Here is a 27074-nt window from a genome sequence, read left to right as displayed (position 1 = left end):
GTTGGTGATGAAAGGGCTGAATGTTGAAGGTGTTGGATGTCATGCCAATCACTTGGGCTTTGGCAAGGATGATGTTAACCTTCTTGAGTGTCATCCAGGACAAAGCAGTGACCCCACTGTCTACAGCAGCTCAAACAATGGTGCCTGAGACCCAGGGACTCCAGAAGATTCCTACAACAAGGGTGTACCAGTCAGCAAACTACTTCCATTCTCACTGCGGGTCATTGGGGCAGCACCTAGATATAGTGGGTAGGAGGGGGTTTAAGAAAAAAGGACCTTCTCCAGGAACATCAGTGACACAGACATTCACGCTATATGTACATGCACTTATATATCTACTACATTTTATACGTATATATTCACAGGTCTTTGCAAGAACCTTAAATATATTCACTAGCACTATTCCAAAGTCTGTTATAATTTTCTAGAAGGTAACCTGAAGTGGTAGCAGTGAAGCATTTTTCACAATTGAAACTGCTCCACTTCAAACATTACACCTTGGTGCCTAGCGATTGCCTCATCCATTACACAAGCACATATCCCTTGCAGATTACAGTCAAGACACTTCAGATTTCATCAGGAGATGTGGTTGTCAACAATGGCATTTAGGGTAGAAACAGAATCAAGGACATCCAAAAGCTATGCCTGTATAAGCACTTATGGGATGATGGTGGCAAGTGTCATACACCTACAGGCTCCACGATGAAAAACTGTATGTGTCCAATGTCTGGAGTTCTCAAAATCAGGCTAAAAAAATCTTAGGGTAGGAGGTTGGTGATAACCAAATCACATGTAAATCTCTCATATCGTGGAGTCAAATGAAGGGAATAACTCAAAACGTCACAGTCAGAGTATTGGAAGCATTATCAGTGAGGATCCTCGGGCATTGCAAGGGTGCAAGGCCTCATTGCATTCTACAGCATTGCAGGATTACTGAGGGAGTAAGGCACATAGAAGCAGATTAATGGTCTGGGACAATTTAGCGAATGGCCTACAAACTCTGACTCATATATCTTTAATTCATATTTACACAATTATCCAGGAGCACCCAGTCAGTACTGTTTCTTGTACTGTAGATGCAACAGCATTAATATTTGTGTGAGGTTTGTGCAGACTTTATCTTTTATAGAGGCAGTGAGATCTATTTCAATCAATGAGGAATGTTGAGAACAGCATGCAGAGACCTGACATCCGACTGTGTAAATGAAAGTGCAACGTGTACGGAAAATGACTCTGGCCACTCCTTCACCCTGAAGGCCGGTGTCTGTTGGGTTGTCTCTATTCTCTCTGACTCAGTAGGACATTGTCCTGTTTTCTTTACTTCTTTATCCCAGCCTGAGGATTTTCCTCCACTGAGGTTTCTTCTTACTTCCACTTCTCCTCCTTTGTCAACACATGCCCCGCTTTATCAACAGATTGCGCAAGGCACAGCACATCACTGAGATGTGGGACTCTGCCTGAGCTTACATCACCTGACCAGACTAGGCATTAGAACGTCAATTCCAGGGTGTCTACAATCTGCTCTTCAAAGGCTCTTCAGGAAGCATGCACAGTGTTGTACCTCTCCTTAGTGTCAGTCGGAAGTTTGGACTGGTGATATCAGCTAGGGTGGGAGGGCATTCCTTGTAAGCCAACAACCATCTCTGTGTGGGCGAATGGCTTTTAGAAAATGTTGGCACTTGTGAAAGTGATCCAGAATGGACAAGTAATGGCAGGTCCCTAGATGAAGTGGTAGCTCTTGTGAAGAGAGAATCAGTGACATTCTGGATGCACTACTGAGTTGATGAAGAGTCAGCAAGTTCATTGAGGTGAAATGTCAAAGGCCCCTATAGCTCCCTGAATGATCCATTGGATATAAATTCAGTGCTACTGTTACCTTTTGGGCTATTGGGACAGGGTTACCTATTGGCATAGGTAAGAGACAATAACTTGGGACATTCCAAGGCATTGTCTAGTCAGGCTTTCATGTGTATGGCCATCACTACATCAAATCCTGTAGATCCCATTTGGTCCAAAAGCTCTGCTTTGATGCGGTGACTGCTGTCCTGCTCCTTCACGCTCTGCAGGCTGGACTGTAGCTGCCAGCAATTGCTGCAATTGAGTTATCCATGTATCTCGATTGGGCAGAGTGTTAATTGGAAAGGTGAAGTTAATTCCATCAAGTTATTAAACTAACAAGGTGCTAATACATGAAAATGAAGCTTGACTCGTAGAACATAGATAGAACAGTATAGCACAGAACAGGCCCTTCAGCCCACAATGTTGTGCCGACAACTCACGATGGCAAGAACGGCAACTTGTCTTTTGAGAAGGGAGGACTTAAATTTACCTCCATAGCAAGAATCAGGCTAATGCTTGATTAAGTTAGAATGAGAGAATCATACAGTACAGGAGGAGGTCATTGAACCCATCATGTCTGTACCAGTCCCCCAAAGAACTATCTAGCTAGTCCCATTCTCCAGCCCCATCTTCACAGCTCTCTGAATTCATCACGTAATGTTCTCATGCTTGTCATTCTTCTGTAAGCAGAAAATCACACCCTGTGTTCCAAAGCAATTTCACAGTAATTGGTGTGTGGGAATGGATGTGCTAATAGAAACTGGTGGAAGATTGGAAGTAGAGCGTGTTTACTTATACACTACAGATAACCATCGCCTCCTGAACTTATTTGACTATGTTAAGGCGACAATGGAAGTAATTCCCCAGAGTATGACATGAAAAGTTTTTGGTTCCTCCGAAGTGAGGATTATTCCTGATCAGGAAAGGCGATTGCAAAGCCTTACCAGCATTTTCTTTCACAGATTCAGAACAAAAAGGGACAAAAATGGGAGTGGTTTCTTACAGCTCATTAACCCTGGTTTAGTGTAGAAAAAAGGCAGCCCATTCCACTTAATAAAAGGAAGCAGTTATCAGCTACAAATCTTGTGTGCAAACTGGTACACTTAATCATTTACAAAATACTGCACACTAATTTTAAGGTGCACAAATCATCAAAGAACGATTGGTAAGATTACATTCTATTTAATTGTGAACCAAGAGGTTGAATGTGGGTATGAATTTTTATCATTAAGTACCTACAAAAAAGCCAATTAATGAAATAGCATTAATTCTGCTTCTGTTGTAATTGTGTGGTCATTATAGACCAATATCTGGATTCTGCCATTACAAGCTAAAGCATCTTTTAATAAATAAAGAGGTCTACAAAGTCCATCTTTTGCTGTCCACATATTTTGTGTCACTTTCAGTTGAATTAATTTGACATTAGATCAAAATAGTAAACCATTTCTTCCATTCTGACTTTCAAAAGGAATCTGAATATCAGTGAAGGGAATTTACACAGTGTGTACAAATTTGAAATAACAATATAATTTCAAATAACAACTGTATAAATCTGCAGGGAGGTCATGCATTCAGCAGTCAGGGAAGCAGTGATAAGTCTTTTGAAAATAATAATGGAAGATCCAAGATTGATAGTTTCTCAATAAAGATCACAATGGGGTGCATAAAATGGTCAGAATAAAACTTTCGTTTCAGAATAATATTGATTAGGACTGGATAATTGCCCAAGATATAGATACAACACAATACAATCTGAACTACTTAGGTACTTTTAGCACCACGTGAGAAAAACAGGACAATGCTTTTGTTGTAGATGGCCAGCTGACGGTACAAATATTTAAATTAATTCACACCAAGCATCTAAAGGTGCACAAGCTCCATTAAGTATGAATGAAACAATTTGTTTGTATTGATTTCTGCTCTTGCCTTTTGGATAAGACTTTCTTTCCTACAAACTGGCAAAATATGAAAACTTCTTGACAATTATAAAGCTTTTTGTTCCCGACTGTACTTATGCTTGTACTGGTAGACAAAACATTGATTTGGCTTCAAGGAATATAGTATCTGAAGATAGACAGGACCTTCTGATTTGATTAGAAAACCAATGATTTTAAAAGTTATGGGATTTAGTTTGTTGCAATAAGGCATTAAATAGTATATGCTACAGGTCATATTTGCACTTGTGGGGTTCAGGTTTTAATATTTTCTTACAGAGTCATTTGCTGAAAAGGCAAGCTAATAAGCATGATGGGAAACATGCCTTGAGGACCAAAGTGAGAAGGGCAAACAACTGTGCATCTCCTTCCTTGACCAATCACATAAGTAGCATTAGGATTGAGAAGGAAGTGCAAATTAGAATCGGACAATTTAATCAACCAATGCAGAAACAACTGAGGCTAACAACTGTTACGATCCCAGACAAAACCATCAAATTTATCTTATGATCTTGTTCGGAACCAATAACTTTGTTACTTAAAGTTTGAAATCCTAGGCACTTTCTATGAGAATAAAGCCACAAGATGCCATGATTTCAAATTAACAAAATGAACTTTACTATACAAAATTAGACAACTAAAACAATGATGTACATACTGTAAAATTTAAAATCAGCATGAGCTAAATATGGGTTAATGGACAAAATGAGGTTGAATATCCAAGACAGCACATCAAATAATAGATGTCATCAAAACGGAGCACACAAATTTCTCATCAATCCACTCTGATGTTACGGATATTAGAGGTAATAACACTTATTTAAACTTTGTCACCTCACAGTGGACATTAAGTCTTCACTTTTGAAGATCGTACCTTTGAATTCCCCCGAAGTTGCTCAGAACTGAAATGCCACAATGACTTGTTAATTCGCAGTGGTCAATCTCTTTTCCTGGAACTGTGGTGCCCTGGATTAACAAGACTGAAATCCAGGACCTGTTTACTCCACAATTCCAGCTCTTTCATAGAAAGTTAACTTCACATAAGTTGGCAGTGTCTCCGAATTTAGCTCTCCTGAGAAAAACCAGTTAAATATTACAGCCTTCCTCCAGTCTGAACACTTCATTACACCATAATGTTGCCAGGATTGCTCACGAGTTCCAACTGCAAAGAATTACCAAATGGTTCCCACGATCTCAATGAGTCCCCAGCTCCTCAAATCTAACAGCAGCATTTGAGTACTCTGGAGTCAATCTCTCAAAAGGTCAATACCTCTCCTATTAACCTTTGAACTAATTTGAGTGACACATTAAAGCAAAACTTGCAACAAGCCCCACCCTTGTTCCCATGCAGAATCCAATGTCAGCAACTGTGGAACATCCTGCACCTGAACAGTACAATACACCAGGTTGCTGGCTTACATCCTACAAATGGATGCCAAAAATCCATTACCATCGTTCAGTGCACACCAATGAAGCAGCAAATTTCAGAATCCACGCGTGTATCACTGAAACACAGAAATTGGAAAGTTACTGCCAAAGTTGTGCTGCTCTTCCAGGAAGCAGTATGAGAATGGTATCTCATTGAGAAGTGCAACTTTGAAACTTACAGGAACTGTGTTTCATTGATTTCAATAAGTGGTAAATGCACACTAAATTTGCTTGAAAAAAGTTATGGCTGCTCCATTTTAGTACAAGTACATTTTTATAGCTGTGATAAGACTTAATTGCTGTTAAACAAGTCCGTTGGCCCTGAAAATTTATGTTTTCATATGTAGTATTCCCATTCCTTTTATTATTGGAGAACTGAAATATTTCACTTTATTGTTGCTTCTTTTCCCACTGACTTCTGAGACCAGATTCTGTGCAGCTCATTAACCATTTTTCAAGCTCATTGGTCGTAACTTATCCCATCCCAGGGCCCCTGTACATAGAAGCCAGTGTGTGCGGTTGCTTTGCAAATACAGCACAATTTACTAAAAAATCCCATAGAAATTCTGCGGGCAGGTGGAAGTATAACGAACAGCATATGGAATTTATTCACTGCTGACCAAGAAATCTGACTCAAACAAGTATCGAATGAAGAAACAAAGGGGAGAAGTAATGAAATCAGAATGAGAGGGAGTGAAAAAGGAAAACTTCAACAAAAAAAAACTCGAACAAATGAAACCAGAATGAATGAAACCCGGTACTTGGAATAATTAGTTTTCCATGCCGGAGGGATTGATTTTCATAAATAAACACTTACTTACTTCAACTCAGAATGATGAGACCCAATTTTCTTTGGCAGGTTTAGCTCATATCGATCACACAAATAAAGCAAATTCACACTCTCCAAGACACTTCAATACAAGGACAAAACTTTTCAAAATAAAAACCAAAAGAACTGGAGATACAGAAAATCAGACACCAAAACAGAAATTGCTGGAAAATCTCAGCAGGCCTGGCAGCATCAGTGAAACATTTGGAGTACTGTGACCGTTCTTCAAACTGATGACAAAACTTTTCAGATGCTGAAAGTCTGAAATGAAAACAGTAAATTCAGGAAATGCATAGCAGGTCTGGCAGTACCAGAGGAGAAACATTAAGATGTGACCTTTCATTAGCAGCCACTCAATGAAAAAACTGAACTAAATGTGAGAGGTAGAGAGGTAACATTTTAGATCAATTGCTTTTTAAGATTGGCTGCCAGTTTAGGTGGATTATTTAGTAGATTCAGTTGCTATCAAAAGGTTACTACTCAAATATTTCTCTCTCTAGACAGGTCAGGCTTGTTGAGTATTTCCAGGATTCTCTATTTTTAATCATTTTAGACGGCAAGATAATGTTTTTGCAAAGCTAAAAGTAAGGTTGTGTAACATGTTCAGCAGCATTTGAATATCTGTCTTTGTCCATTGGCGATTCATCCAAAGTGGTCAGAATATTTATGCATTACTAACAGCAAGTGACATTTACCTAGATTATTTTGAGAGCAAAATCTTGCCATTGATGCAAAAAGTTAATGCTGGTGGGTGGACAGAATTCCAGTTCGAAAATATTCCTTATGTTTCATTGACTTAGGTTCTGCAACAGACTAATCAGTACTCCCAATACAGTCATGCAGAATTAAAACAGTTGACTATTTGACCCATCAAGCCTGCACTGACCCTGTGGAGAACATCTAAACCAGATCCACTGCTCCATCCTATACCCATAACCCTGCATTTACTATAACTAATCCTCCTTGCCTGCACATCGATGGACAAGTTAGCATGGCCAATCCACTGACTCTGCACATCTTTATACTGTGGGAGGAAACCAATGCATCCAGCAGAAACCAATGCAGACACGGTTAACATGCAAACCCACATGTGAACAGAGATTTGCCAAGGGTCAAATCGAGCCCAAGTCTGTGCCACTGTGAAACAGCAAAGCTAACTACTGACACTGTGCCACCCAATGAATCATGAAGAATATTTACAGCTGCTTGCAGGGTTTCATTTTCCAATAGAGTTTTACATTTCCTTCCAATTTTCTTATGCCATGAGAGAAGGAGTAATTTTCACCAAAATTTAACGTGGATAACCCATTTAACTATTTAGAGTTGATGAAAAGAACATGTGCGTACCTTTGCAGTAGATTGTACAATTAGCAGATTCTTCATTCACTGATACTTTCAGTCGTTTTAACCAGCACCATTCGTCTTTCAGCTGCAGAGCTGTTTTCAGATACTGTGAGGAGAGAAAATAATAAGTTTAGAAAGCTGCTTTCCTATTCTGAGACATGTTTTTGAGCTAAATTTGACATATTTCGCAAAATACAATATTGGTTGCCAATTTTATTCGTTATAACGTCCATGATCATGAGCCAGTTCAATGCATTTATATAACTTTAGCATCCATGTGATACAATTTTATTTTGGACCAATTCTACTGTTGTGTAGATCCAGACTAAATTCCAGAATCAGATGCCAACACCACCAACTTATATTTATATAGCACCTCCTTTTATGTAATGAAATATCCCAGTGCACTCCATAGGACTACTGTGAAACAAATTTCAACACGGAGCTACAGATAGCAGGATGAGGGTAGATAAGCAAAATTATAGTGAAAGAGGTAAGTTGTAAGGAGTAGCTTTCAGGTGGTAAATGAGGCAGAACAGTACCTACGAGAATGGTAATTCCAGAGATGAGGGCCTATGCAATGAAATTCAGCAATGAAATGATTAATATTCAGTAATTTTTAAGCGACCAGAATGTGATAAGCAGAGATATCTGTCAGTGTAGTGGAGAGGATAACAAAGATGGCAAAGGTGAGACAGCAGAAAGATCTGAAAACAAGAAGTATTTTAAAATCAAGCAGTTTGACTGACTGGGAGCCAATGCAGGACAATGAGAACCAGGGTGTCAGGTGAATGGGACTTCCTATGAGCCAAGGCACAGTTTTGGATGACCTCACGTATACGGAGAGTAGACAATGAAAGACGAATCACAGCGTATTGGAACAATCAAATATATGGGTAGCTAAGGCAAAAATAAGAGTTTACCAGAGGCACTAGGATGAGATAATGTTTGTAGGTGTTACAGTGATGAAACAAAGTAGCCCTAGCAATTGTACAAATGTTCGCTTGGGAGCTCATTTGGGTAGTATATGACACCAAAGTTCGGAAAAGACTGGTTTAGTCTCAAGCTATAGCCATTCAGAGGGTGGAGTCTATAGCTAAGAAAAATAATTCGGAACAGAGACTAAAAGCAGTGCATTTAGTCTTCCCGTGAACTGCAAGAAATTTTGGGATAGGTAGATTGGGAAATCACCATCTCTCTACTTTGGTCCAAACTCAAAAGGTCAGATAACTAAAATTTCAGTCAAAGAAGTAGATTTTAAGTAGTAGCTTAAAGGAAGTGAGGCAGAATGGTGCTGAGGTGTGGGAAGCAATTCCAGAGATTAGGGCCTAGACGAACAAATCCAGGAATGAAATTATTAACACTCAGTGATTCTTAAGTGACCAGAATGAGATAAACAGAGATATCTGGCAGTGTAGTGGGTGCTGGAGAGGATAACGAAGATAGTAAAGATAAGACAATGAAACTCAAACGGGGTCTAAGTACTATTTAGGAGCAGTATGAAGTGGAGATCATTTGGTATCAATGTCATACAAGTGGTGCAGCCTCAAACACGGGTCCCACTTTAACTCCCTCATGAAAAAGTGGTGATTATTGGCCAGAAAGCACAAATACCAACAATCATGACACTATATTACGATATACTGCTATTGAATTATGTTGATTACAATTTCTTTCATAATGTTTTCCATATCTTAAAAGCAATCCTGTTTACCTTCCATTATTACTGAACGATGGACCCATATGAACCACGACCTTTAAGCTGGGGAATGATCAGAGCCGTTTTCAGTTAAAAAGTCCAGTTCATTAAAAAAAAAGGAGTATGCAGCAAAGTTTGTGAGATTCTCACTCCTTGATTAATAGTCATTCATAGTACAAATGGTTTTTAACAACAAATTCATTTGCAGTAAGTAAACAATTACCTTTCACAGCATAGGATAAAACATTCAGCCACAAGATGGAGCCATTGATAGATTTATCCTGAAATTTACTTTCCTCCTATCCAAATAACTGTTACATGTATTTATTCAGAAATATCGTTTTCAGCCAGACTAAAGAGAATAAATGGATCTCAATTTCAAACAAAAAAAAGGAAGGATTTTTAAATTCAGGTCATTGGAGTGGAATGATTAGGTTTACTTACTGTAGATAATGGCATTACAAGTCAACCTTTAATAGTTTAGAAAATCCCTCTAAAAAGTGAGGTCAGCTTAGATGCCAAGTATAAAGGTGATCCACTGACATGTGGATGGTCACCCATCCTTACAGTCTGCCACGTAGGGTCAGCCCATGTTGTCAGCTTGATCCCTTATACCAATTGTGCAGTAAAAACTGAAACATACCACAAGGACAGGAATAGGACAATTCATAAAAGAGATATTGATAGCATTGATAAAGGATATTACACCAAAGATTTAGTGGCAGCACCTCAAAGTGCTCCTGTAAGCAGCATTTAGTGGCAGCACCTCAAAATACAAGAGCAAACAGCATTTTCTGTGCAAATGTGGTATCCACATATCTGAAGGCACCTTAGACAAATTTTTGAGGAATCTATTAACTGTTTTCACAGGCACGGCCAAACATGGGAATTGAAACTTGCTGGATGGCAATTGCACAGCAAAGAGGACAAAGACATTGATGTTTAAAAGCTGCCATTGCACCCTGATGGCAAAGTGAAGTATCATATACCCATCATGGGCCTCCTGCACTGCCACAATGATGCCACCCGAAGGTTGCAGGAACAGCAACTCATATTCCGCCTGGGAACCCTGCAGCCATATGGTATCAATGTGGACTTCACCAGTTTCAAAATCTCCCCTTCCCCCACTGCATCCCTAAACCAGCCCAGTTCATCCCCTCCCCCCACTGCACCACACAACCAGCCCAGCTCTTCCCCCCCACCCACTGCATCCCAAAACCAGTCCAACCTGTCTCTGCCTCCCTAACCGGTTCTTCCTCTCACCCATCCCTTCCTCCCACCCCAAGCCGCACCCCCAGCTACCTACTAACCTCATTCCACCTCCTTGACCTGTCCGTCTTCCCTGGACTGACCTATCCCCTCCCTACCTCCCCACCTACACCCTCTCCACCTATCTTCTTTACTCTCCATCTTCGGTCCGCCTCCCCCTCTCTCCCTATTTATTCCAGTTCCCTCCCCCCATCCCCCTCTCTGATGAAGGGTCTAGGCCCGAAACGTCAGCTTTCGTGCTCCTGAGATGCTGCTTGGCCTGCTGTGTTCATCCAGCCTCACATTTTATTATCATATACCCTGACCATTTCAAGGAACTAAAAAGCTGTTTGATACTTTAACAGTATCACAATAATTACAAAAGGGAATGCAGTCTTAGGCAGTAAATTAGATCAGTTTTGGTGCGGTGTATGGAAGCTGAATGTTAAAGAGAAGCAAAAACTCTGTTCCATTAAAATGCACTGTACGCATAAAAACTATACAAATGCAAATCATTTTCTGACATACGTTTTAAGTTGATCAGTACAGGGAAATGGACAAGGTGGATAGTTCACTCAGAAAATTAGCACAACACAGTGAACTAGCCTTCCACACTACTGTCTAATTAGCTCACCTTGACATTCAGAAGTATCGCTATCACTGAATGCTCCACTACCAACACATCCTGGGTATCACCACTGATCATAAATTTGACCAGCTGCTAATTCCTGTGGCTGTAACATCAGGTTAGAGGCCAGGCATTTTGGAGCAAGTGATTCGCTTCTCCTCCATCTCACCCACTGTGTGGCTTTAAAATATATTTTTGGCCCAAACTAGGAAACCCAAAAACGACAATGGAAGATTTAGGTACATCAACAGAGATTTAATACAGTGGAAGAGAGTGGAGTCATTGTGAGTTCAGTGAGGAGGGGACAGAGGTGTTTAGTTGTTTGTCTATCCACATAGGCATCCAGGAGACCTGGAGTTGAAAAGTTGTACAAGATTCCGAGTTTGGAAAAAAAAATCAGAGCGTGACTTTCCAGGAGAACTGCAAGATCATTAATCTCTACTCAACTTCATATTTAATAGTACAAAGCTTACTTTATGGCAGGCAGTTCATGGATGTGGAATGTCCATCCCATGGTATATGAGGCATCATATGAGGCACTTTAAGGCTGTAGAGTCAAAATTTCAGAATTCAACTCACTGTTGAAGTCACTGTGGTGCAACACTCAAGGGTGACAGTCATGTAGATAACACATTCAGAGAGTTTGCCACATGGCACCAGAGGTACGCAGTCATGTAGGGAACAGGTGACCATCGGACAGTCCAAGAAAACCAGGTTGATAGTGCAAGAATATCCCAAGGTCCTGCTTAAGAAAAGGTTCTTCATTCTAGATACAGGGGAGGGAGGCGGTTCACCAGAGGAGTGCAGCAGCACCAAGCCCAAGGCACAACTGGCAGGCCAAATGTATAGGAGGGAAGAAAAGTAGAAGAACAGTAGCGCTGTTACACAGCTTTTGCATACAGCACGTCATTCAAATATAGAATGCGCTGTCTGGCTGTGTGGTAGAGGCAAGTTCAATTCAGGCATTCAACAGAACTTAGATGATTATTTAAACAGAAATGATCTGTAATTTATGAGGGATGTGGCAACAGAGGGGGAATGGCACTAATCAGGATGTTTTCTCAGAATGCCAGCGCACACACATTGGGCAAATAGCTACCACCGTACCATAACAACTCAGACATTCGGTGAAATGAGTGGAGCAGTGGACCAATACCTACTTGAGGGCAATTAGGTTTGGGCAACAAATGCTGCCAACGCCTTTACTGAACACATCCAATGAACAAACAAAATAATTCTATGATCCTAAGGTATGATGACCCATTTGTGCACATAAGCAGAATGTAATTGCCCAGGAAACACAAAGACGTCAATAAAAGCTCCTGGTAGTGAAAGTGCATTAAAATGAATATGTCTCCAGACTTGGCAAAAAAAAAGTTATTTTTGAGTCCCTAGTCTTGCTTTTGCATCTGCTCTGAAATTACTTAAAGCTTGACAATGATGCTGACATCTGCAATCCTGAAATCTTTCACATCCTTTTCCTATGCATGTTAATGATGGTGAAAATTTTAATCTGGGATGATCCCTGAGCTGTTGCTGAGCTGTTGATATGAAATCTAATTATTCAGCCTCAAACCAAGAGCTACAGTCATTTCTGAGAATTCATCAGTGCAGTAGTCAGAGTTCAAAGCCATCCGCAATACCCAACGCTCATAGGAAAACTTAAACAATTTGTTAAAAAATAAAGACTATTATCTGTCAACTAAGTATAATTATATTTTAAAAACAAATTACAACAGATACACAAGGACTTGCCATCATTTTTAAAACCGAACCTTAGCCAAGAAATTCAGTAATTGGCTTGCAACTACTTTTTAAAAAAATCTATTCATAGGGATTCAGCTGTTTGAGCTAGTTAGGATTGGGAAAAAGAAACTCAATGTCAACAAAGACTTTTATTGTAAAGTTACTTTTAAATTTCCTTTAGAAACAAAGCAACCATGGCATGTATGAAAGCAGATGCCCTGCTTACAGTCTTGATGCTGCTGTATATCCCGATCAACTGATATAAGACCAAAAGATATAAGAGCAGAATTAGGTCATTCAGCCCACTCAGTCTGCTTACCATTTGATCATGGCTGATATGTTTCTCAAACCCATACTCCTGCAGCCCTCTGTAATCCTTGATCCCCTAACCAACTAAGAACTTATCTAACTCAGTCTTAAGTACTCTCAATGACTTGGCCTCTACAGTCTTCTCTAGCAATGAATTTCACAGATTCGCCACTCAATGGCTGAAGAAACTCCTCCTCATTTTATTTCCAAAGGGCTGTCCCTTCACTGTGAGACTGTGCCCTCAGATCCTAGTCTCTCCTACTCGTGGAAACATCTTCTTCACACCCGCTCTATCCCTGCTTCTCAGTTTTCTGTAAGCATCAAGAAGATCTCACGTCATCCTTCTAAACTCCATTGAGTCCTCATCCACTCCTCTTACGACAAACCCTGCACCAACTGCGGACCTCCTCTGGACCCCCTCCAATGCTTGCACATACTTCCTTAGATACTTGTTCCAAAACTACTCACAATATTCCAAATACAGTTGGACTAGAGCCTTACACAGTCTCAGCAGTACATCTCTATCCTTGTTTTCGAGCCCTGTCAAAATGAATGCTAACATTGCATTTTCCTTCCTAACTGCTAACTGAACCTGCATGTTAACTTTAAAAGAATCCTTAAGGGGACTCCTAAGTCCTTTCGTGCTTCAGATTTCTGAAGACTTTCCACATTTAGAAAATAGTCTATGCCTCTATTCTTCTTAGCAAAGGGCATTACCTCATATTTTCCCTCATTATATTCCATCTGCCACTTCTTCAGAAACCGATAGGTTGACAGTATAAGAGGATGCAATATAGGTTCAGAGGTAAACACCACGTATTTTCTTTCATGGTGGAAATCAACTGCCTGCTGCTTGGTTTCCAGGCACCACTTACATGTTCCAAAACTCCTTAGATAGCATTATCTACATGTTAATTCCAATGAATATCCTTATCATCTATTCCTACAATCAAACAATATATTTTCATGAAGTAACAAAAATGAATGATTCTGTACTTTTCCCAGACCAGTAGGGGCTTTCCTAATTCTTGACTGCAATGCAATTTTCACACATAACAACCCCAACCCCCTTATTTATCTTTCATGGTCTTCGAACTTGACTTGCTTCATGGTGTAGTGTGTATGAGCACAACAATCCCAACAAATTCATGAAAAGTGAAATGAACACTGAGCTAAAAATACCTCTTAGCAGCCAGGAGACACATCATTACTTCTTTTAAAAGGAAAGAAACATACATTTGAAGTTCTAAGAAAGAGGTATGTCAAATAAAAACAGAAAAAAAATCTGGAAACGCTCCGCAGATCTTGCAGCACCAATGGAACGAGAAAGAAAGTTAACGGGCAAACATTAATCATCTCAATTTCTGGTGAACCAGCTCTTTAGTACAGCAAAGCAGATCCCTTCAACAATTAGGGAGATGGGCTGGGACGGCATGGCCATTTGTCAGAACAGGATTCACGGTAAAATGGACCATGGAAATGTTTCAGGAAATCTTTCCAGCATTTCAATTCCTCAGGCTGCAGTTGATTCTTAACTGCTCTCAGAAACAGCCTATCAGCCGCACAATTCAAGGGCAATTAGGAAAGGGATATCAATACTGGTCAAGATAGACACTGACATCCTGTGAAAAAACTGATAAAGGCTTCACTGGTTCTTCTTACTGCAGGTACCACTGTCTGAGCAACCAACACTCGGATCTGGCCTCAGTTTCCTTCCTGTACATTCACCTCCTCCAATCTGCCAGATTAGGATTAGTTATGCGTCCCTATTAACCCTGTGCAATGTGATTCCCAAATTTCCTGGCCTTGGGCGCTAAAGCAGTTTCCTCTAGCTAAGGTAAATTCCACCTAACTGACAGTCATACCCTTTAAAGGGGGATGAAATATACTTAAGAGAGTGTAAGTGCATTGAGAAATGAAAATGCTTCCCATTCAATGTCTAATGAAGCATATAGGAAGCGGTTTAGCTCAGTTGCTGGCCAACAGTTCTGCATGAATTTAATTTCCTCTCTAATGAGAGAGCATCCCTATGGTTTTGTAAGACTATGATGGCTTTACCTTTATAGGAATATACTATAGAAAGGCAGCACCAAACACACACACATAAAGTTAGAGGAGGAAAACGTGAAAGGAGAGTGCATCTTATTAACGGTTCTACAAATGTCAAATAATGGTTCTACATATGCAAATGAAAATTAACTTTGTTGATCAAGATCAGAGGGAAACCGTGCAACATCACATGTTCGTAAGTTATTTGATTTAATGGGTTTTCAAAACCAACCAGCTCTTAAATGCAATTTGGTGTATCATAGAAATCCCCGAAAAGCCATATTTAGATAAGACTGTAAATTATTCTTCAAAATCCAGTTCTTAAAATTGGACCACATCGCAGCACATCAATTTGCCATAAAGAGTAACATTTTCATTAAGCGCCTATATTTACATTTGGTTAACATAACTGCATACAATTCTAGACTAACAGTCATAGCTTACTGCGATAAGAAACCCTTGCTGACTGCTGAAATAGTGCAGGTTACAAACAATTCGCCAAAACTGTACCAATTTCAAGATGCACGATGACAACTTGGAATGTTACAAGAGTCCACTCACAAAATTACAGTGTGAGAAACTATCAATAAACATGCAAATTTTAAGCACATCTCTTAATTTTCATTGAAAATTTGTAACTTTCAGTAGATTTAACACCATCAGCTTTCTGTCAAATTATTCTTGAGACTTGAGACATGGGTCTGGTACCCTGGATTACAAAGGATTACATATTTTTAAGAGTTGAAGGAAAACCATGACAAGAACATAGTGTTGATAATATTAAACAGACTGCCTCAAATACATATCATAGACAAACATGTTCCATACCACATCTTTATCATTGGCTTATCGCTAATTTATCAGGCTTCTTCCAATGCAATACAGCCTTGGATACTTAAAAACTTGCTGAGCAGCTTAATTTATCACACTTTGTAGTTCTGGAAAGCATCCATCAAACAGTTGAGTTTCTTTACTAAGAAAACAGATTTTAAAGAGCTTTTTTAGAAAATTTCACAGATAACATGAAAAGAACATTTAACACCAATGTCGTATCGGAAAGTTGTGGTACTGTGCAACAAGGGTTATTGTGCAATCAGGCAATTCAGAGGAAAACTGGCTTCCAACAGTACAATGTGAGAACTTTATGAATTGAACTTTGCAAAGGATTTGAAAACGAAATATATGTAGAAAAGAATTACAGAATTTGCATTAATCATTCAATTACATGCGCAGACGTTGTCAAAATGATCAAATTATAGAAAATGCTGTATACTTTCTGTTGAGTGGCAAGGAATGCATTCCTTGTATTCATCCAACGGTGGTACATGGAGGTTTATGTCAAAAATACTGGTATAATTTGGATCAGTAACACTATGAAATTACCCGATTAAAAAATTACATACATATATAGTGGTAAAATTCAGATCTCAAATTTAACAAAGTTAGATTAAGTTCTATAGAAAATTGCTGAGAAGGAACCACTTTGTATTAAAATATAAATCAGATTACAGTTTGCATGGGGAAGGTCAGCTATGTTGCAAATGTAGCATAAATTTCGAAAATAAACTTTGTCAGTCATTTCTTTTCTTACTTGTACTATCATAGCTAAGCAAGCACAAGCTAAGCCACAATGACCTCAAATAACATAAAACAAAGAACTGCGGACGCTGAGGATCTGAAACAAAAGCAGAAACTGCTTAAGAAATTCAGCAGGCCTGGCTGCATCTGCAGAGAGAAAGCAAAATTAACATTTTGAATCCAGTTGTGAAGAAGGGTCACTTAACTCTGCTTTTTTTTCCCCCCCACAAATGCTGCTGGACCTGCTGGGTTTTTTGCAGCCATTTCTATTTCTGTAAACAATAGATCCGAATACGGAATCAATTATTTACTCAAGTAAGTGAACCACAAAACAAGAATAAAAATATTTCAAACCATCTATGTGATAATGATATACATGAACTTGGGAATTCTCTCTCTTTTTTTGCCATTCTACTTACCCTACATCTTATTCAATACTTTGCTGCTCTTTCCAAACTTTAATTGTTCCTTTCACTCATTAATTTTTCCTGATTAGCTTTCATCCAAGTTACTTCCAAGGTCTCCTTTTCTTGTTTAGCATGTACTCCCTGATGGAACACTCACACAGGCAGAAAAGGAACTTAAAGCTGAAGGTGAAAGCTCTTTCAATGCACAGCTAGGTTATGCAGTCAGTGAGCTTTGCAGATCTGGAAGTTGCAACATTTAGATTCAAGTCAATGCTGTGTTGACGGATACCAGGAGAAGGGTCTAGTGCAGCAGGCATTAGTGTTCAGGATGAGAGAGGACAAGGAGGATTAGAATTCCCATTTGGATCATCAAATCATCTTCCAGGAAGCACATGTACCTGGGTGTCAGGTAAGGACATTCATAACAGAATCTTTAATCCTGTTTCAGGCTAGACGATTCACTAGTAGGAATTTGTACCTTGTTAATATTGCTAAAATTCTGACTTAGCTGGTTTCTGGGAAAGCAGAATGTGAGAAGGCAAGATGTAAAATATGTAAAGGGGTCTGCGATTTGAAAAGGGAATTATTAATTTCTTCATGCAAAGTATTTATAGGCTGTACACTCCCATCCTAACGGAACAGTTCTGGTCATACAAAAAATAATCATCAACAGACTCTCATTCACTTATATTTGCAGATGTTATAAGGAACATTATTCTTACATCTTTGCCTTGTTATGAAGTTACAAATCATTAATTGGGATTTGGAAAAATACAGAAGTGTTAATCTGCTATTTGGTGTTTAATTGTTATTTATGATTAATTGTGTGTGCAGATTTTTAAAAATATTTCTTTCAGAATGATTCAATAAAAGGAAAGCAGGGCTTCAAAAACTAACAGCATGCACCATGCGAAAAGTTTTTCTTCTCACTTTATCCTGTATACTGGGCAGCAGCAAACTGGGCTTGTTCCTGTGGTTAGCTTTTCTGATGAAGGGTCTAGGCCCGAAACGTCAGCTTTTGTGCTCCTGAGATGCTGCTTGGCCTGCTGTGTTCATCCAGCTCCACACTTTGTTATCGTTGTTCCTGTGGTTTTTTACTTATTTCTCAGAATTTGAGAGACAGCAGAAAGGCTGTCGAGTTATTGCCCATCTCAAGTTGCCCCAAGAAGGTAATAGTGGAGCTTCCTGAATTATTCCACTCCTTGGCAAATGGCAATCAACAATAAATTCCTGAATTATGGCCTGGCAAAAAGGAAAGACGACAATAGTCCAGGTTTTGGTGAGACTTGGATGAGGGCGTTCCCACAATATTGTTGCTTTTGTCCATACTGATGTAAACGCCAGAGGGAGGGAGCTGATGTTGAAACAATCATAGGGACTGCTGCAATAAATCCTGCAGATCACATACTACAGAAACAGGAGTGATTATCAATTCCAGAGACAGAAGCACCAATCAAGTGAAAAACTCCGATGACTTGAATGTGGTCCTGGATGATCCAACCAAGTGTGTATTCCTTCACAGTTCTGAGAATTGTAGATGTGCAGAAAGTTTAAGGGGGTCAGGTAAGCCATCAATTACAGATTTCTGTCTCTGGCCTGCTCTTGTAACCATGGTGTGGAACCATGTTTGGTTAGATTCAGCTTTTGAACAATTGAACATTATCTCTGAAGGCATTGTTAATAGGCAACTATGTCATACCATTGAACACTGAGGGAAGATATTAGCTAAGCTTTCTTGTGTGCGAAATGGTCATTACTGCGCACAACTGTCACTATTAGACCAAAAATGAACAATTTCCAAGTCCAACTGCCAGCTATGAATTAGGATTTGAACCGAGGTCATTCCCACTCCTAACCACAAGACAGACAGTAGTAGTTGATGAAGCAGCTAATGTTATTGTGTTACCAATGCTTCTCTAAAGAACTGAGGCTTTGGTGCTACCCGACCGACTCATTTTCTTGGGGATCTAAATATATACAGTTAAATACAGCTTTTCTGTTGACATCTAGCACATCAGTCCATTTTCTGCATCAACTCTAATGCATGTCCAGCAATTTTAGTTCAATTCAAACTGAGCATCAATGTACAAATTGTTGGCGAGGAGCTGTCATTTGATTACAGTATTCTGACTTTGTCCATAACTTTACTCATTACTGGCAAGAAGCTGGGAATTGATGATTGCTAAGTCAGATACATCTACACAAAATACTGCCTTAATTGACTTTTATTCCAAAACAAGGAGGATTTCTATATTCGAAAGTGGTGAGTAATCAAGGGCTGAATTTTTCCATTTGTATCATAACCTTGGCCCGTGGCTCATTTCTGGATCATGACTCAAGATGTGAAGGTCAGGCCATCAGGAGTGATCTTCCCAGATGTGGCCAATCAAGAAGCCTATGTCCAATTAAAGATAACAGGTAGCTTGAGGACATGGGATTTCAAGAGTGTTATTAAAGATGACCAGTGGAGCCACTGTGAATGGTGGGTGCTGCTAAGGTGAATTAAGAAGGCTCAAAACAAGATCTATCATGCTGCTGATGAAACCGGGAGCCAATTCATTTCATTGAACAGTATCAAGTAGGTTTACCAAAAGGTGACAAGCAAACAGTTGAAAGTGTATGCCTGTGAATGTCCTGAGGATTGAAAATGGCATTGATTAAAATGCCACTGCATATGAATCTCATGACTGTCCACCTTACTCTGCTCTCACCTTTTATCAATAGAGGAGCTGCAGACTCAGTGGGGATCCTGTGTGCTGCCAGCAAATTTCCAAAAATGTTTATTATGTGCCTCCATGTGTTACCATCACTGTTTAGCGGATGTTAAAGGGGCAAAGAGGTGAGATTGCAGAGAACTAGTCTGAGCCTTGTCTTTGTCATTCTTCTAGACCTACCTACAATCCTGCCGCCAAAGTGGTTGGTAAATTCTCAATTATTCAATTCCATATTTTTTCAGCTGATAGATGATTTGTGTTCTTCTGATCTCAAAATATTTGTAGATTCCAGTCAGAATTATACTGTGTCTTTATTTTATTTGTGACCAGTTTTTGGAGAATAAGCAAGCATGTTGGTATCTTTATTATTTCCGGTACATCAGCAACAATGTTTACAACTCATATTTGCAGTCTGCCAATCCAATTGGTAAGGCATTATGCCTTGGCTATGGCATGGCATGTGCAAACAGAAACATATAATAAGAGATGTGCATTAACACCTCCTACCATTGATTTGTCAGCTGGCCTCATTGCTCCTTGTTATTATTGAACATGACAGAAGATGACAGTCCAGGTTAGCCTCATTTCAGCAAGAAATTAGTGACTTCAAGAAATTAGTGACTTCAAGAGAATTGAGGAATGGCAAAAATGACAGGACTACAGATCTCAAATTAATTGCTGCTTTTTGTAGCATAAGTCCTTTTTAAGATGCTCAAACAGCGACCAATGTGGTAAACATAGTATGTTAACACACATTAATTTCCCTGTATTAGTTTTACTACAAGAGTATCCATATAACCTATACCATGAGTAATCAAATTTTTCAGAATGGATTTAATCAATAAAAAGAGGAACTGCCGTGCAGCCAAGTTTGACTAAATGCAATCCCTTATTTCCATAAGGGCAAAATGTCAAACAGCAATTTACTACATGTATAATGCTGGAACAGAAGGCGCTGGTTTTTTTTTGAAAAACTAGATCCACAATGTCATATTTACACTTTATTCCAAATGCACGAAAGTGCAATTTTTGGGTATGTGGGACATTGTATTGGCAGCATTACAGATTACACATTTAAACGCAAAATATTTAATGAAAAGTTTTATGAATGTCTAAGCCAAGGATGATTTTAATATCCTAGTTTCAGCCTGGCTGGTCTTAGTTGTTCCAACTGCTACATTTATAATCAAATGTCTAAAATAGGCTGAGTTAAGACTCAACAAAAACCGAAAGAACTGAGGAAGCTGTAAAGCAGGAACAAAAACAGAAGTTGCTGGAAAAGCTCAGCTGGTCTGGCAGGATCTGTGAATGAAAATCAGTGTTAACGTTTTGGGTCCGGTGACCCCTCCTCAGAATGGAGAAAGGGTCACCAGTAATGAAATGTTAACTCTGATTTTCTTTCACAGATGCTGCCAGACCTGCTGAGATTTTCCAGCAACTTCTGTTTTTGTTCTTGAATAAGACTTGACTGCGATGAGAATTCAAAAATGTCTTTGACTACATCATATAAAAAAAAATTCATTGTACTATACCAATGTCTTTCAGTTTATTAGGATCACAAAATGCAGCATTTAACAAACAGTTTTAGTAAACCAAGCCTTTAGTATTTGAAGGCTGTAGATTTTACTCAGCTGTTAAACTTTGTTAAAATAAAATACATTTTATTAATTTGGTTTATTAGATGGTCATTGAGGTCATTAATGACCTTAAGAATATCTTGACCAAAAGCGAAATGTTTCGAAGTTCTTTTAAAATCCAAGAGACCAATGTATCAAAGCTTGTTTTGTTCCGAAGTAGTTCATTTTTTTTCTCTCTGTGGCTATACAGGCCTATTGACTCTTGCCCTTGACCTAATGATTTTGCAGTGATAGTTTAGAAACTTTCAAGTAGCTGATAAGGGTTTGTGGATAGATTAACAGGACCTGTTATGACTGAGAGGAATTCCGACCAAGCAGGAAAGATGGTTTGAAAGAATATTTTAGCACTGCAGAATTAAACTGTGACTGAAAAGTCGTGTACCTTTGACTGGCTGCAACAATCGTGCCAGAATAAAAATCCATTGAAGGGCTACCTTCAGCAGATAGACTACCGGGTGTCAGTTAACAGATTAGCTGATATGACTTTTAAAGTTGATAATTCATCATATCAAAAAAAAGCAATCTTAAAAGCCACATTTTAACATAATATTCTGTTGGGGATACAGTGCAAATAGACACTGTAGAATCAGAACAGGTTTGACTATGTGAAAAGAGGGAATGAAAGAATTTGAATCTATATTGCATATTTCATGGCCTTACAATGCTCCAAAGGTACTTTGCAGCTAATGGAATTCTTTTCATATGTCGTCATTGTTATAACATAGCATCAGAAACACTTTGATAATCATGTTATGTTTGAATCTTATGTAATTTCAGAGCTTGAAATTTACTTTTAGATCAAAATGGGAGATAGCTCTCTTCAAATATCAACCCTGCACTAGAAAGGTATTTTAAAACAATAAGAGACTTCAAAAGATTTGTGCATCATTTTCAATCAACCAATTGATGAGTATTAATTGAGCCACATCCTCGCTGGACTGAAAAATACTGTTGCTTATTATATAAAAGAAAGATAAGCACTCTACCGGAACTCAACAAATATGCAGATAGAAGTTAAAATCTTGGAAATGAATGTGTATCAACTAGAAATCAATCATTTTTGACTTGGTGTACCAAAAGCCTCCCAGAAGTATGGCGCCTGAGGGAGATAAAGCACAGACTAGAGAGATAAGGGTTAATCTGCATTTAATTCAAGGAGATGATGAACAGGACATTTAATGAAATCAGAAATACAGATTTTAAAAAAATATATAACCATGTTTCATCCTCATGAGTCAGACAACTGTGAGACTATGTTGATTACCAGCTTTAACAATTTTTTCTTATTGATACATTAATTTGACTGGAATTTACATTAAAATGCTTCCAAATCAAACAAGGCAAATAATACCTTGAAGCTTTTCATATTCAATGAGTAATACCATATAGCTGTTCAAAGTTTTCAATTAGTGTGAAATTATTTCCCACCTTTCCATACTGCTCACAATGTGACAATTTTAATCAATAGAAGTAAACATTAATGGAATCCTAACAAATACTGTATTGATTTATCTGCAGAAAAGTTGCAAATTAATGCTCGCAAATGACAATGAGCAATTATGCTGGAGATATAAAAGATAAACCCGAGTGACACAGTGAATTAGTTGTTGGTTCTTTACCCTTTAGACTGATGTTCAAATCCTGATCAGAGGCAAAATTTCCTCTGGTTCTGAATTAAGGATCACAAGACATACTAACGTGGGCAAAGAGGCACTTTTCTATGGTGGGGTAGGTAGGGCACTTTAACGAGGTTGAGGACTGAAACACATTTTTGTAACAGTGACCTTGAAAGATTGGGAATGCTACATTCCGTACTTAGTCATGCTATCTCTGACAGGAATTCTTGATGCCAACATTGACTGTCCAAAATTGAAAATGTTCAATTTCCCACTGTCAGCATCGCTCATGTTAATGAACACATTTTTATTCCAATGTTGAGCACTGACTACAATTTCTCATTTTTTAGGTCATTAGAAGAGATCGGTTCCACAGTTCCACATTGAACAGAATGTCTATCGAACTACGCCTCATCCTAATTGGGTTTTTAATTATGGAAGGGATACTTATGAGAACTCTCTCTTTTCTTGGCCGGAAATATTTTGTTGCCATTCATCTACAGCACTAACATGTCCCTAACATATCACTTATCTGCAATCAACAGTTCTGTAGGAAAACAATGTCACATCACTGAAGTATATCTTGAGAGGTTCCGGCTGAGATACATGTTTCAGTAAACAATTAAGGGAATTTTACTCTATATCTGGTTATGCTGTAATTGATCTACGATATTTGATGGTAGCAATGCAAATTAAAAATTGGAAGAGCTTCATTCCCCAACATAAATATCCTTCACTTTGAAGGACATCAAAAAAACTAGAATTTGTGACCCTAAGAGAATTAAAAGAAATGTTACACAGTACTACAGCTAAGTTAAGATGCGCTATATACAGCGAAGAAAAATGATGACATATAGTGGCTTCAAGGAGATACTAAAATCAGTTTTATAATTATGTATATTGAGTTTCCCTTCTACATTGTGACCATGAAACCACAAGGCAATTGTCTTCTTTTTCAGCAGTTAAATGTCCAAGTCACCATGCAACCTTCCTTTCGTTCTGTCTTGATTCACTCGCTCAATTACCTAAATTTCCTCCATAATTGTAATTTTGTCAAAAAAAGATACATTCTGATTCTATGGAACAAGTTCTATTATGAAGACACTACTTACATGACAGACCCATACTCGAGGCATCACATAAAATCAATATTCACTTTAAAACTTAGAAAAAGACAAAAATTCTCTACAAATTTGGCTCCCTCCTCCACCATAAATAACATCTTGCAAACTCACCTGGTGTCTGGGTAACATGGAACCAGTCTCTGAACAGCCATTTTCAAGGTCTATCCCACCCGTCATCCCTCAAAATACTTCACTGCTGTCATCCAGTTACCTCATGTCTAGTGATCAAATATAGATAGGTTCTAAACAATATCAGATCCAAAAAATGGGTAAGTACTGTACTTTTTGTCCCCAGCATTTTGAAACTATGAGATTACAATGCAATCAAATTTGTGTTTATTTTATAAAAGATAATAAAATGTTGCTGATTATCGTATATTCATTGAAATTGTGAGAAAATTCAATCAACTTTGTAAATGTTACCTTTAACATACAAAGCTTAAGGACAATACGATAGATCAACAGCAATTTATTATCAATGGGATTTAGTTCAAGATTTTTGAGAAGTGTTGGAAGGTGCGGAGTGGAGATCTGGAGAAGGAAAAATGACTAGACACATATAAAATGGATTGTAACTGCTAATTGTTAAAAGTTCCTGCCAGCACAGAATGACTTTCCTGCATAGCTTCAAGTGCATAGAATTACGGTTCAGTGACTATCTGCGAATAAAGTAAATTCAAGAAAGTTTCCCATGTGCGATGATTGACTGTTATTTTTGGGGGAGAAGCAAGAGGGGGGGTGAATTGCTCAGATCAAGAATTAAAGAAAATGCCATACTTGATCACTTGCAATATTTCACAGGAAAATTTAGCAACATGTTTTCAACAAGGATGAAAATCAAGGAAGAAAGTCAGAAATGAATCAAATAAAAGTTGCTTCATAAAAATGGTGGTTTGATAATTGGACCAATAGTAAACAGTTGTGAATGCCTAAACTTTGAAGCAAACTATAATAGTGGAAATTAAAAAACGTTTTTTAGAAATAAACCAGAACAGGAATTAATGAGAAGTGTGTTTATGTCTGGAATGTGAGCATTCATTTCGAGAGACTAGAATACAGGATCAGAAACATACTGCTGAGACTGTCTAAAGCTCTGGTCAGACTGCAATTGGAATAATAAGAGCCATTTTGGGCCTTTTTGTAAGGAAGGATGTGGTTGCCTTGGAGGAGATCCAGTGCAGGTTTACAAGAATGATTCTGGGAAAGAAGGGCTTCCCAGGATGAGTGGTTGTGGGCACTGGGTCTTACTCAATGTCGTTTAGAAGGATAAGAATTCAATCTCATTGAAACTTATGGAATATTGTGAAGACCTGGACAAAGTGGACATATGGAAGATGTTTCCGCTAGGAGAAAACAGGACCTAGGGCACAGCCTCAGAATGAAAGGATGACCTTCTAGAACTGAGGGGAGAGGAATTTCATAGACCAGAGGGTGGTGAATCTGTGGAACTCATTGGCACAGAAGGCTACGGAGGCCACATCCTGAGTGTATTGAAGGTAGAAATAGCTAGGCTCTTGATCAGTAAGGGGGTCAAGGGTTGCAGGGAGAAAGAACGAGAATGGGGTTAAGATTCAGCAGGGCCGAATGGTCTAATTCCCCATCTTATGGCATTATGGTAACTGATCTGTGAAACGGCAAGAGAAATGATCATTTTCTGTTCTCTTGAGAGGAAAGAAAAGCCATAAATTGAATGCAGAAACTGAAAAAGAAAATCAGATGAGGACATGACAATAGTTAGGATACAAGTTGCGAGAATGTTAAATAAGCTTCTCTTGCCAGAATTTTTAAACCTAGATGGGAGTTAACTTAATTGATAAGAAAAGGACACTGCAGTGTGTCACAAAGATATATTGTGGCACTATTTGTATTGCTACCAGCAGAATTACTGATCACCTGTGTCCATATCGGTAGACGATGCCTGACAAATTTTTCAACGTGTGAATAGTTGATTGAAATAGAAGTCAGAACAATGTCTATGGATATTATTGATAGTTTTCCAAAAGGCATCTGATAAAGTTCCTCAAAGAAATTATTTGTTAAAGTTGAAGCTCATGGAATTAAAGACAAATTACTAACCTGGTTGTAGTAGGTGCGAGGAGATTTACTAGGATGTGGCCTGGTATGGAGGGAAGGTCTTACGTGGAAAGGCTGAGGGACTTGAGGCTGTTTTCATTGGAGAGAAGAAGGTTGAGAGGTGACTTAATTGAAACATATAAAATAATCAGAGGGTTAGATAGGGTGGATAGGGACAGCCTTTTTCCTAGGATGGTGACGGCGAGCACGAGGGGGCATAGCTTTAAATTGAGGGGTGAAAGATATAGGATGGATGTCAGAGGTAGTTTCTTTACTCAGAGAGTAGTAAGGGTATGGAACGCTTTGCCTGCAACGGTAGTAGATTCGCCAACTTTAAGTACATTTAAGTCATCATTGGACAAGCATATGGACGTACATGGAATAGTGTAGGTTAGATGGTCTTCAGATTGGTATGACAGGTCGGCACAACATCGAGGGCCGAAGGGCCTGTACTGTGCTGTAATGTTCTATGTTCTATGAAATGAGCTGAAAGTGTGTGTTCTGGGAAAATGGACAGGTAGCCTGATTTGTAACAATCTGCCTTAGCGTGTCAATTATTCATAGCACTTGATTGATAGAAAGCCACAGATCCAAGTTTGATGACAACAAACTTTGGGAAGCATTGTATTGAGTGTAAATGGAAGCAAGCATTATGAGGGCACATTGATAGATTAGCAAATGGCTAAAACTATGAAAAAATAGATTTCAATGTAGGACAGATGTGACATCATCCACTCCATGCCTATAAAACTCAGAACAGAGTACTTTCAAGCATGAGAGGGTGCAAATTTGTAAAGAAGCAAATGGAAAGCTAGGCACTATGGAGGTCCAAGGTTATACAACAGATACAGAAAACAATCAAATGGGCAAAT

General features: G+C 38.7%; 1 protein-coding gene across 1 annotated transcript in view; it reads right to left on the bottom strand.

Moving 5' to 3' along the window:
* Positions 1 to 24306, bottom strand: part of LOC125460057 (zinc finger protein ZFPM1) — a 56299-nt gene extending 31993 nt beyond the window's left edge. Inside the window, exons 1-3 of the mRNA XM_059651534.1 lie at positions 24241 to 24306; positions 12922 to 12951; positions 7378 to 7480 (exon numbers count right to left, since the gene is read on the bottom strand). Of these exons, the coding sequence (XP_059507517.1) occupies positions 7378 to 7480; positions 12922 to 12951; positions 24241 to 24306 (199 nt within the window). The remainder of the gene's footprint in view (positions 1 to 7377; positions 7481 to 12921; positions 12952 to 24240) is intronic.
* Between the last annotated feature and the right edge of the window lie 2768 nt (positions 24307 to 27074).

Source organism: Stegostoma tigrinum, chromosome 16, assembly GCF_030684315.1.
Source record: "Stegostoma tigrinum isolate sSteTig4 chromosome 16, sSteTig4.hap1, whole genome shotgun sequence".
Lineage (NCBI taxonomy): Eukaryota > Metazoa > Chordata > Chondrichthyes > Orectolobiformes > Stegostomatidae > Stegostoma > Stegostoma tigrinum.
The sequence above is the reverse complement of the archived record's forward strand: the minus strand, read 5'-3'. Positions and strand labels throughout refer to the sequence as shown.